Source organism: Anolis carolinensis, chromosome 3, assembly GCF_035594765.1.
Source record: "Anolis carolinensis isolate JA03-04 chromosome 3, rAnoCar3.1.pri, whole genome shotgun sequence".
Classification (NCBI taxonomy): Eukaryota; Metazoa; Chordata; class Lepidosauria; order Squamata; family Dactyloidae; genus Anolis; species Anolis carolinensis.
In genome coordinates, this window is record NC_085843.1 from 238,746,156 (window position 1) to 238,759,358 (window position 13,203).

The window sequence follows — 13,203 nt, forward strand, 5'->3', positions numbered from 1 at the left end:
AGCACCAAAACATCGCAATGTATTGAAAACATTGACTACGAAAACACTGACTACTAAAAGGCAGACTGCATTGGATAATACAGAACGTTGGATAAGCGAGACTACTGTATACCTTTTCCCGCAATGTTTCTCCCCACACTGATGCAGATATGCATTCCTTTATAAATATTTATTTATTTTGTGTCAAAAGCATTGCATAATAAATAAGTTTAAAAGTGATAAAATAAAGGAATCATAAACAGCTAAATAGTTTTGGACCAAAAGTGGGCAAAAGCAGTCACATTCTCCGTAGCTTTAAACAACATGCATGAGGCAGGGCATTGTGGGCAAGCATACATATGAGGAGTTGTTTGTTCAGCTCCAGAGTCACACAAGATGGAGGATTCCTCCAGGTAGTGCCATCTTGCTAGGTTGTCTTTTGATCTGCCCACTCCGCTTCTCAGTCAGTTCAGGGACTTCCAAGTTGTCCATTCTTGGTTTGCCCCTGGAGGAAGACCCTCGTGGGGGGGCATCCAGTTGGAATTGCTTGGTTTAGCTGCCCAGAGAGACACTCTTCTTGTTGCTGGGGAAACATCAAGAGGAGTGGTGGTTTTCATAAAAGATTTATAAAGGTTTATAAAGGATGAGAACCTTTCTAAAGGTACCTACCTGTTTTAACTCTCAGTTAAAAGTATACTGAGTTAGAAGTAAACTTAGCAGCCCAGGGGAAAGTACATAGCTTTTCAGTGGAATTATTACCTCATTCAGGTGAATCAGCTGGTGCTCATGTGATTCCTTTTCCTAATTTTTTTTTCTAGGCTCTGTGGTTTCCACTCTTGGAGGCAATGATGTCCCCTAAAAGGTCATCTAGTTCTACAGTGTTGGGCCATTACTCGGAATGTAAGTATATTGATCTCCATTATGACCTTAAAATTGTTTGTTTTCTAGCTGAATAATTAAGGATAGTGAGAGACTCTGAAGCTTCCTTTTTAAGTTGGTATTGTAGAGCTGAAATATTAGGAAATGTATCAATTATTGTACATTTACTCTGAATCAAAGCTTAGAACAGTTACCTTTTGGACTACAGCTCCCAGAACCCCACAGCCACCAGCATGGCCCGACAGTAGAATATTGTTGATTATATAGCCAAATTATCTCTGCTGTTTTGTTAGCTATTGTAAAGTCATGATTTCTTCTTAAAACAGTTTGTAGCAAAATCTAATGTTAATCCTATTTAGAAAAGAATCAATGAACAGTTATTAGTTACAATAAACTTATTGTCTCCTTACTTTCATTGGGTCTGATATTGAATTTAGCCCTTGATGTATGCGATATGACAGTGAAAATATTTTTCAGTAATAATATTTTTAGGAGCTGTGCATTTTCCTTCAGATATAGTTATTGAACCACGTTTTCTCTGTAGGTGTAATTTTAATATTGGGAGAACCCAGGGAAAATATCTATTGAACTGAAACACATTTGATTATGGCTGTACAGAAACTCATCATAAATCAAACACAATAAATAATTTTCTCGGTTCAGTAGCAACATGCAGTAGAAAATCCATTCCTATGCATTCCTCATTGTAATTTTTTTTTAAAAACTAGTTTTGCTTCTGCTGATTTTGATTATGCAGTATTTATTGTTCTAGTTTTGAAGAATTTGACAATGCAAGTGCTGAACAATATGGCAGCATTCATTTCTTTACCATTGATCCTGCAGAGAATTTTACAGGTGAGCTATGGAGAAAAAAGGTGACGTAATAATTCAACATACTTTCTATAGCCATCTTTGTGTGTGTGTTACTAGGTTAAGTAAACTCAGATATTTATGTACAGTTAAATAAATTATCCCCATAATATGCCTGATGCCTGATGCCTGATCAGATGCCTGATGTTGTCCGCCTTCAAGTCATTTCTGACATACGGTGACCCTAAGGCAAACCTATCACAGGGTGTTCTTGGCAGAGTTTGTTCAGAGGGGATTTGACCTTGGACTCCTCTAAGGCTGAAATAATTGACTTGCCCAGTTTCACTCAATGTGTTTCCATGACCAACTGGAGAATTGAACTCTGGTCTCCCAGTATCCTAGTCTAACACTCAAACCAGTATACAGGCAGTCCTTGAGGTACAAACCTCTGACTTACAAATTACTCATAGCTAAGAATGGGGGTGAGGCAACAGGAAGGGAAATTAACATACATCTACCCCTCAGAAGGGAAATTAACTCCCGGAAGAGTTACTATCATGGGGAAAAAGTGTCTCAATTGAAACTTTATCATCAATCCTTGTTTCCACAACAAGCCAAATTTTTCAAAATCCAGTTATCACAGGGACAGAAATGAGGGGAAATCTTCTGAACAGGGGCACAGACAGCAAAACAGACGCCACAAGGGTGTTAACCCTTTCCTGTACTATTCAAAATGTTCTCATTTCTCTCTCTTTCTCTTCATTCAATGAGGGCTGTTTCCACTTCATCTGCATTTTTGACTTGATATGTTCAAACATCTGCTTGGGCTCAGCCACTCATCTTTGTGTGAAGGAGTTCTGACTTGAGGTTTGGGTCAGAGGCTCTCCCTCTTTTGGCTTGTCTGTGCTTCAGGTGTTGCAAACATACTAATCCTCCATCTAGGTCAGTGGTTCCTAACCTTTTTTTGACCAGGGACCACTTTGAACAGGGCCCACTTGAACAGGGACCATTTTGACCGGGGACCACTCTCCAACATTAGTACCAAAAGGGTTAAGAATCAGGTTTTGGTCAACTTTAGATTTGGTTTGATTATTTGGGGTGCTGATTCAGAAAACTGCATGGGACAGACCACAACAGCTCTAGTTTCTGATACAGAACATATGCTATCCAGTAGTTGCCATCTGCTCTCCCACAGAAAACCATATTTAATAATGTAGAGCTGATGTGGTCTATCCAATGCAATGGTCAGCTCTGCAGAAAGGAGCATAAATAAATAAATACATGCAGAAATACAGAAATGTGGGTGGAGATTTGAGGACCGGATTTTTGTTCTCGTGGCCCACTGGTTGAGAACCACTGATCTAAGTGTATTTAGCTTGCCAATCTCTCATATGTGTGAATCACAGAGACCATGAATAAGAAAAGCAGGTTGCTTAATTGTAACTGTGATTCTTCAAGTGGTCATTTTAAACTCCTGCAACACACCCACCTCACCTCTCTAACTGTGCTGGACTTCCTTGCTTGCTGGCTTCTCTGGCAGACCTTGAACTGAGGCAGGTTGAGTAGGAACAATACAAAGCATGTGTGGTATGTAGTGTTGGGATGATATGTACAGAAACAGAGATTCCCACATTTGAAGGTCCACAGATGACCATCTGAAGAACTACAGTTACAGATGAGAAACCTATTTTTTCCACCTTTTGTTTGACACATAATTCCCCTGAGAAATGGTATGTTTTCTCTGTGTGTGATTTATCAAATCAAACTTGAAACATATGGATTTATAATATTTAGTTTTATCCAAAACAGTGCTTTCTTTACAATATGAACATATCCTTCTGTCAGCTGTAATTTGGAAAGTGAGCCATATACCTTCTGTAGCATAGCTTTAGAGGGAAAGTCTGAAAAATCTGATTAGAAGCTGCTTGTTAGTTTGAGTTACAATGTATACATGAGGATAAGCCAAACCAGAAGATAACCAGCTATATGAAAATGATCTCATTAGTTCTGGTGCAAAAGATGGAGTAAGTAAACTTATTTATTGCGGCCCAATTTCCTTTGTTGCGCAGAAATAAATCCTTGCTTGTATGTCTGTATATAATGTTAAACTTCTGAGACAGCATGTGTCACACTGCATATGTGCCACACAATTGGTTGAGGCCTCTCTTACTGTTGGTGCCTTCAGATAGCGGTGGAAATAATTGTTACTGGCATTCAAATAATAAGTCAAATGCATTTAGTAAATGCACAGTGTGCTGTTTACTGGCTCTGAATATAATTCTGCGGTAAGAAAACAAAATAGATAACAAAATGGATTATCAATTTGCAAAAGGTATTTATATTCTAATTGGCACTTTAGGTTGGAAGAGGTTTTATAATCTATGAGTTTTCATTTTAACAAGGTCATTTTTGCTGCTTGCTTCATTTTAAATATGATTGAGAAGCATCTTCCAAATGTGACAGGAATATTGTAATGTTTTCTGCAGAAACACCAGAGCTATGATTTCACATTTACATTGACCCTTTCTACATGTATTTGAAACTTTATTAAATGTGAATAACATTAGATTTGAATTCTTAATCTGTCTCAGAGGATTTAGTAGCATTAGTTTAAAAGAAACATGAAGTGTTTGGAAATGATGCTAGGAGAACCTTTGGGGCATTACAGGAAGTTTATCCCATTAAGTAGGTGAATGCTATCTAAAACGAGATGAAAAGTAAAGCATTAAATCTTTCACAAAGACATAATCCCTTATGAATGTTCTAAAATGTGATAAATTCTGATGCCTCAATGTATAGATGTTCAGGAACCAGGGGATGTTAATATTATTTATTTCCATATGGTTGTAGGACATTCAGAACTGTACCTGGGGACATTTAAGCATAACAAGGCAATTTAATGTGATTATAAGCATTCCAAATCTGCTGGAATTAAACAGCATGCAGTTCTGAGGAATAAGCAGCATTGGAACAAAAATCAATGTCTATTTTAATTCCACTATGGCCTTCAATACTGGAGAAGACACTGAAATGTGTGTTCCACTGATATAGTGACCGTGTGTGTGCTAACTTGTACAATCACTTGGGATGTGAAATGGAATGCAAGATTTTGAATGATATAGTTCATCAGTTTTCTTTACAGAATAGACTTTTAGTCAAATACAGTTGGCTAATTTGTATTCTTGCCCCTTCAGTCAGTGATAGCACAGGAGCTTGCCTTTACAGTTCAATAACTTTTCTATACATATAGATTTCAGATGAGATCTTCAAGTATTCTTTGGACATCTGGTCCTGTAACAGCATTTGGCCAAACCCAAGTTCCTTTAGTGGACAATGTTCTGGGAGCCAGTTGCTTCAGTTGTATATTAGTTCCATATGTGTTTTGTGAATATAAAATATACTGTATATTTAGATCTTGGATTCCTTTCTGAAATACATTATCTTACAAAAATGATTTGTAAAATGATTTAAAATGATTTAAACCAGTGGTTCTCAACCTGTGGTCCCCAGATGTTTTTGGCCTTCAACTCACAGAAATCCTAACATTGGTAAACTGGCTGGGATTTCTCAGAGTTGTAGGCCAAAACACCTGGGACCCACAGGTTGAGAACCACTGTATTTTAAACCAACCCATATTACCAAATTCAGTTTCAAATAGTAAAACCAAATAGAAAGAATTAGCAGAAAAACAGAGAGGCAAATTCTTACTGCTGTCTTAGTCGTCTTGTGCTTCAGCACCATGCAGTTATGATCCTCTGCACTTTCCTAATACACACTGGTCGAGATCAAAGACATGCAGTTTAATAAACTTCAATTTCGTAGTTCTAATACAAATGGACAAACTGGATCACAGATGCACACCACAAAATAATCTCGTTTTCTTTGAAGTTTTCCTTTGTGCCAATACAGATGTTACTGATACTCAGAGCCCTTGAAGCAGAAATCCTCTTGACCATCTTCCCAGATCTCTTCCTTCCTTTCATACAATTTCCAACATGGAAAGTTCAAGTCATCCTCCAGCAAGCAGTATTTGAATTCTTCCTATCGGCACCTTTGATGATGCATCCTTGTGTTTCCATCCCATCTTTTGGGGACAAGCTTTCAGTCTTCACTACTGCAGGGCAGAACATTGTTACAGACCAATGGCTTTTTTCCATTATACTAAAAGGCTATTTCATAGACTTTGACCTGCTACTCCCACACTCAACAATATTTAGTTTACCACCCACTCAAACCTTGAGAGAAGAGATTTACAACCTACTCCACAAGGGCCTGTTCATGCAAATGGGATTGATTTGCAGTGGCCGACCATAGGGATGTTTATTTCCATTTTGACTTCTAGCCTACACATCATTCTTTCTACAGGTTTATTCTGAGCTCATACCACTAACAGTCTCAGGTGCTCCTGTTTGGACTCACCACAGCTTTGGGGGGCCTTTACATTGTGCATGGCAGCTAAACTGGGAATGGGAGTTCTCTACTGCTTCTCAATAGGATCTATCTGATGCTGCTGTTTCTTGCCAATCACGTTCTCTCAGGCCTGGGCCTGAGTAGCACACATTATTGTGCTACTAAATTAACTGCTCTGCCTTGTTCTTCTTTTCCCAATCAAACTACCATTCGGAAATCTGTACAGTATACAAGTGAGTACAATATGAGGAACTGGAATTAAATGTGCACCACCAGTTTTATTCAGGGAAGTAGCACTTTCAAGGGCACATCACCCGCTATCTATATTGCCTATTGAAACCGTCATAACTCAAATGCCTTACTATCTGAGTTTAATATAAGATTTCCAAAATGATCCATACATGTACAATTTTGTATGATAGAGTCTTCAGGCAGCAGCCTTCCTTTTGATTGCAGCTTGTTTCTTTTTCAGTTTTCCTTCTAAATATTATTTGGCTTCCCTTGACATATACGCAGTGTGTGAGAGAGTGCATCAGAAGAGAATAGTGGACTCTCTGACAGATAAAAATAGATTCCTGGATGTCATGGATTACGTACATGCTGTGTTAAGGGTCCCGACTTCCCAGTTGTTCTCCATAATTTATATGGTGTCTCAGCATGCAGTGCTTTCAGTGCTGCTGCCTTTAAATTATACATGTTAAATAGAAGGCACTTACTGGAAGCTGAATGTGACCCCAAAAGACACAACCACATTTGTGAGGATATACCTTTGGCATAAGGTTTAGGTTGACCTAAGTAAAAAATTAGAACCAAAATAGAATTTAAGGAACCTAATGCAGAACCTTCCCAAATAAAGAGCTATATCACTGGCAATGATTTTAGACACTGTAATTTTGTAGTTTGTGGGCAATCGTTTTTCAGCTAACTTTTGATTAGAGCTTATCTGCTACATACGAGTTAGCATCAAATTGGAGGTAGTAAAGATACAGAAAACGACATTTTGAATGGGCATTTTGCACAAGAGATAGCATTTTGGGCTATTCTGCTAGTGCTGATATAGCTGCTAATCCTCATTTTATATTTGGCCCGTGAGCACAGTCTGTATGGCTTGGAGAAGTCCTGAATTATGCAGGTGTCCTAGTACTTTGAAGAATGTTGAATGAGCTTAAATTTTTGTTCAAAATCCACAGCAACCCATGTAGTAGTACAAGCTCGTTTAGCTCATAAATTAATTATGAAGCATCAGTGATATATGCTCCAGTTTTATAAATTAATTCATTCAGTTATTCTGTTACTATATAAAGCTCACACTTTCCCAAAAAAGTTTGTTTGCAACATTGATCTCATCCAATTTCCCAAAGATAATCATATTTAACTATTTGTTCAAATAGATAAATCACCCTCAGTGTAGAAAGAATTACTGTTTTTAATGTTTGCAGACAATTTGTACTCTAGTTTTTATAATAATTTTTCTGCTATGCTTGAATTGCCCAGGCATCAATCAAAGATTTAACAGGGGTGCCCATACCCATTCTCTACATTCATTTTAAAAAGCAATTAAATGCTTTGTTTTTGAGCCTAAGATCATACTTTAAATTGCATTTCTGGCTGTGTGTTTTTACCACAACATCAATCTTTAAAAATTAAACAGAGAGCTATAAGAAGTCTTGAGATTACTACAGAATTGTAAATAATGAAAATCCTGTTGACCTTTTCTCATGAGGCAGCATGTAACCCATCTATAATTATATCTCACACATGACTAAACCAAAACTTCTTTAGAAAAGAAATCTTAGAGACTCTTTGATTGCACTAGAGAATTTCAGCTCTCTTTGCTTTATCAATTGCATATGGAAGGAAAGGAAGAGACTGTAGTCAGTTAAAGTAGAATCCTTCCAGTGCAAGATGGTTTCATAACAGTCTTATGTAGGATGGCTATAAATGCTGCTGTTAGTGAATGACCTTGGAAGCAGTGTTTTTGACAAATCCACAAGAGGTAAAAACAATTATCTTCATAACATATTCAACTACTTTCACAGTCTTTTGAATATGTACTCAGTGAATCTGTGAATAGTTTTATTTGTGAACACTTACTCCGTTTAGAAGATAATAGATTTAACTCTTCATTTTGTATATTTTGCCAATTTGATTAAGTAAAAGGTGATACATATTTTTGGTAATCAGAAGTTTCAATGGGTTTCCTTATTATTTTCACTCTAAAGTAGGTGTAGCAAAAGAAACAATTGTGAGAACACCGTTGAAAAAAATATCATTGGATCCCACCTCTCTACTGTGCAGTTTCTAATCTTCTTCCCTGGAGGTCACACAACTGCAGGCTTTAATGGATGATTACCTGGACTCATTCCAATCTGGGTTCAGGCCTGGTTATGGGACAGAAAAAGTTCTGGTCACTTTGGTGGATGACCTACAGTGGGATTTGGAGAGGGGGAAGGTGTTCCTATTAGTCCTGGACCTTCCAGTACCATTTGATAACCTTGACCATGGTCTCCCTCTGGGCTGTTTATGTAACGGGATTTTAGAGCATTGCTTTGCAATGATTCTGGTCTTTTTTGAGTGAACATTCCCAGCAGGTGGTGCTGGGAGACTGTTGGTCCATTAGGGGCTCCATAGGGGTCAGTGCTGTCCCAAGCTTTTCAACATATGCATGAAGCCACTGGGAGAGGTATGCTGATGATATCCAGCTCTATATCTCCTTTATAACTGATGCAAACAAAGCTGTGGTAGCACTGAATCATTTTCTGAATGCTGTAAAGCAGTGGTTCTAAACCTGGGGGTCCCCAGGTGTTCTGGCCTACAACTCCCAGAAATCCCAGCCAGTTTACCAGCTGTTAGGATTTCTGGGAGTTGAAGGCCAAAACATCTGGGGACCCACAGGTTGAGAACCACTGCTGTAAACAATTGCCCATGGATAAATAGACTGAGGGTTAATCCAGACCTAAGGGAATCCTGCTGGTCAGTCGGAAAACCAATTTAGGATTGGGATCAGAGCCTGTTCTGAACTGAGTTGCTCTCCCTTTGAAAGATCAGGTTTATAACTTGAGGGTGCTCATAGAGCCTGTGCTATTCCTGGAAAGCCGTGTTGTTTTGATGGCCAGTACTTTTGCCTAGTTTCAACTGGTGTGCCTGCTGTGAACATTCTCGGCCAGACCAGATCTGTCCACAGTAGTTCATGTCTTAGTTTCTCAAACTCTGCTCTTCCAGGTGTTTTGGACTTCAGTTCTAAGAAATCTCAGCCAGCTTAACAGCTGTTAGGAATTGTGAGAGCCAAAGCCCCAAACATCTGGAGGAACAGAGTTTGAGAAACACTGCTATACACTATTATAATTGCTCTATATGAGACTGCCCTTGAAAAGCATTTGGAAGTTGTAGATAACTTAAAATGCAGCAGCCAGACAGATGTGCCTTTTAGAGACTATATAACACCAGTCCTGCAAGATCTAAAGTGACCTCAAGTTTGCTTAAAGATCCTGGCATTGGCCTACAAAGCCCCAAATGACTTGGGATCAAGATATCTGAAAGATAACCTCCTCACATATGAACCTGCCAGAAATGTGAGATCACTGAGGAGGCCCCAACATTTTGTAAAATTAATATAGTGGGTATACATTACATGGCTTTCTCTGTAGCAGTTCCTTATCAGTGGAATCCCCTATCCAAGGAAGTTAGTTAGGCTGGTTCCTCTTTTAAACTTCTGATAGGCTGCCCAGACTGCTGTACCATATGACATTTAGTGTTTGAAATTGCTGATTTTTAAAAAACTGTTTTGGAACTGGATTCTAAGATTAATTCAGATTGTTTTTAGAAAATTTTAGAGGTTTTTTAAATATGTTTTAAAATATTTTTATATTTGTATTACTCTAATTCAGTGTTTCTCAAACTGTGCTCTTCCAGGTGTTTTGGACTTCAACTCCCACAATTCCTAACAGCTGCTAAGCTGGCTGGGATTTCTGGGAGCTGAAGTCTAAAACACCTGGAGGAGCACAGTTTAAGAAATACTGCTCTAATTGTTTTTCATTTGTCCATTACCTCATGATCATTTGTGGCTAGGAGATGATATAGAAATACTTAAAATAATTTCATAAACATAGATCAACTTAAATTTATAATATTTTTAAACAGGATCCAGTGTATGGAAGAGGAAAACTTGGAGAAATTCAAGGTCTTGTGCTGGGTATGCTGGACAGCTTTAATTATGAGCAAGTAAGTACAGTGATTTTTTTTGGCCTGTTTAAATAAATTTATATTCAAAAATTGGGGCTGCCTCAACGTTCTTTAACACTGACAATGACAGGACATTATTTGATTGCCATTGTCCTCAGAAAAAAACCACATGAAGACAGTTTGGAAGTAATAACTTGCTAGTAAAGTATTCCTTACAAAGTAGGGTTAAAAGAAGCTGTTGCAACAGGAGGGAACAAATTTACTACATTGCTGGACTACATAATGATTTCTAGTTTGTTCAAAAAATTCTTCTTATGAGGATTTTAAGACTTTTAAAGAGGCATTTTGACAGGATTTACCCTCAGACCTTTATGCTATTCCTTAGCAATCCTAAATGGCTTGTTAAAAGGATAACAAAAAGTGCTCATAGCAATGAAACTTCTAATACAATTCATTTTAAATGTTACAATATAAAATGACCATGAGTTATTCCTCAAATGCCAGAACCAGTAACAGGAATGAAGAATTAATGTTCCAAGTTCTGAATCTCCTTTCATGTTAATTAATTACTAAGTACTGGTACCTATTTACTAATCTTCACTTGGTAGGCATGTTCTTATAAACAGCTTCATGTTGCATTAGATAAAATGATATCTGTATGGTATTGATCCTCCCACAAAGCTTCTCTTGTAGTGATTCAGACAATTGGGCCTAGGGGAATCCGTTTTGCAATGACTTTCCAAAATCTCAAGGGAATGTCTATTTCATCTCATAACTACTTCGTTTAGTTTTGTCACTGATGTACCCCTCTGTTTTCATCTCTTTCCATTTTCACTGTCAAAATTCAGAAATTGTCAAAATGCGGAACTCTCTTTGGTGACACAAGTTTAAATGGGTCAGTCAAACACTTTGGGGCTTGTCTGCCCTTCAAATTAGCACATTGTGTTTTCATTTTAATTTAGAGGTATTCTGAATTGGTTGAATTTTAAGCCAATTGTATTTTGATTTGGTTGCATTTTAAGTATAGGTTAGAAGTGATGGTAAGGGTTAAAAATGGCAAATGGTCACTTCTGGTGAAGAAAATGGAGCAGTGAGCAGTGTCTCAGCGAGCTGGTTGAGCACTGGGACATCCTTGGCGGTTTGTCAACCATATGGAGTTGAGAAATACTTTTTCAAAACAAAAGGACTCAGAGGATCTCACCTTCCCCACTGAAATAGGAGAAGGAGAGAAAGGAGGGAGAGAGATGTAATGCAGGCATATACAGACAGAAGCAGCTTCAATTCACTTCTTAAAATACTATATTTATATAAGGTCTGAGAAAACAAACTAAAATATGCCCCTAAATCTTCTGTAAGCTTGCCAACTTCATGGACGAAATATCTCTGAGAGGTAACTATTTTCATTTTTCCTCCATTGGAAATTGTGGAGATAAAAAATGACTTTAAAAATCTAATTAGTGGAACTATTCTTCAAGAATTTTCTAAGTCTTCCAGATGAAACTGGCTGGTGAGACCAACTACAAAGGGTGAAAGTGAATTAATTTGTTAAAGATTATGCTATAAGAACCGTGGGAAGTAACATTGTTTAACATACATAAGCACTCGATAGCCATAACATCCTGGGACCACATGGAACCTCTGTCTGGACTGATTCAAAATAGGAAATAAGACAGGAAGTAACTATAGAGATTAACCACAGAGAAAATCATAGAGAAAACCGTAGATGAAATACAGCTTGCAATACAGCTTGAAATACAGAAAACAGGGAAACAATTAAAAGGGCTGTAAGCAACAGCATACTAAAAAGATAGTGGCAAATAATTGCAATGTCAACAAGACCAAGATTCAAAGATCAGAAATAATCTTCTAGCACAGTGATTCTTAACCTATGGTCCCCAGATGTTTTTGGCCTTCAACTCACAGAAATCCTAACATTGGTAAACTGGCTGGGATTTCTCAGAGTTGTAGGCCAAAAACATCTGGGAACCCCAGGTTGAGAACCACTGTTCTAGGAGATGATCTCTTTCACAAGAAGAAGATCCAATGTGGGAAATCTTGACCCAATTAAGAACCATTACAGATGGAATGAAAAAATTGGAGGTGTAAGGATTGACAAGAGAATTACACAGGCTGTAGATTATTTAGATAAAGGTCAACAAGAGATAAAGAAAGATATGCAACAGATGTCAGACACAATGAGTGACATAACTAGAGTTGATTATTTAGTTATTTCTAAACTCTATGTGACTATTTTCATGTTAAGACTTCACTGGGAATTTTCTATTCAAACCTGTTATCTCAGAAGTCAATTGTATCAACTCTCTCTCAGGTTACAAACATTCAGATTATATGTATTAATGAAGCATATGTTTGATTCTGCTGTTCTCTTCATATTGCAGAGATACAGATGTAAATATACATCTTGGTTATTTCCTATGCCCATTTCTTTTAGTAGAAATTGTTTTTTTATATTATATCTCTTCATGTAACATAAAGAGATAGCATCTTTTGCAATGGAATGGAAAAAATACAGTTCCTTTCTTCCTTTCAAAATGAATATATTGTTTACTGGTAGCTGCTGTTCATACTACAGAGTCTTTTGATCTTTGAAACAGTTTCCACAGAAAAATGTATAGACAGTTTGAAGCCCGAAATAGAAAGAAGTGCTTATTGCTCACTTGACTTGCAGCCATGTTTTCCTATGGGAGCTTTAGGCATTAACTCAATTTCTCAGAATAGCAAGTGATTTCTTGCCCTAAAGAAGGGAAAGATCCATAGAGAAATTGTGTTAAAGGATCAACAGAGACAGCCCTACCTACAGATGCTGTAATTAATTCATACTGTCCCCTAAAGCTACTGAGCTTTACTTCATTGATAAGATTTTGTCTTATACAGAGAACACATACTTTTTTCAGAATAATATCTTCATTTCTGTAACAGAAA

At 37.5% G+C, this 13,203-nt stretch overlaps 1 protein-coding gene across 1 annotated transcript in view; it reads left to right on the plus strand.

Moving 5' to 3' along the window:
• The window catches only part of vps8 (VPS8 subunit of CORVET complex), a 146,099-nt gene that overhangs the window by 100,852 nt on the left and 32,044 nt on the right, over window positions 1-13,203 (plus strand). The window contains exons 40-42 of the mRNA XM_062976463.1: window positions 798-879; window positions 1,631-1,713; window positions 10,219-10,299. Coding sequence (XP_062832533.1) covers window positions 798-879; window positions 1,631-1,713; window positions 10,219-10,299 — 246 coding nt within the window. The remainder of the gene's footprint in view (window positions 1-797; window positions 880-1,630; window positions 1,714-10,218; window positions 10,300-13,203) is intronic.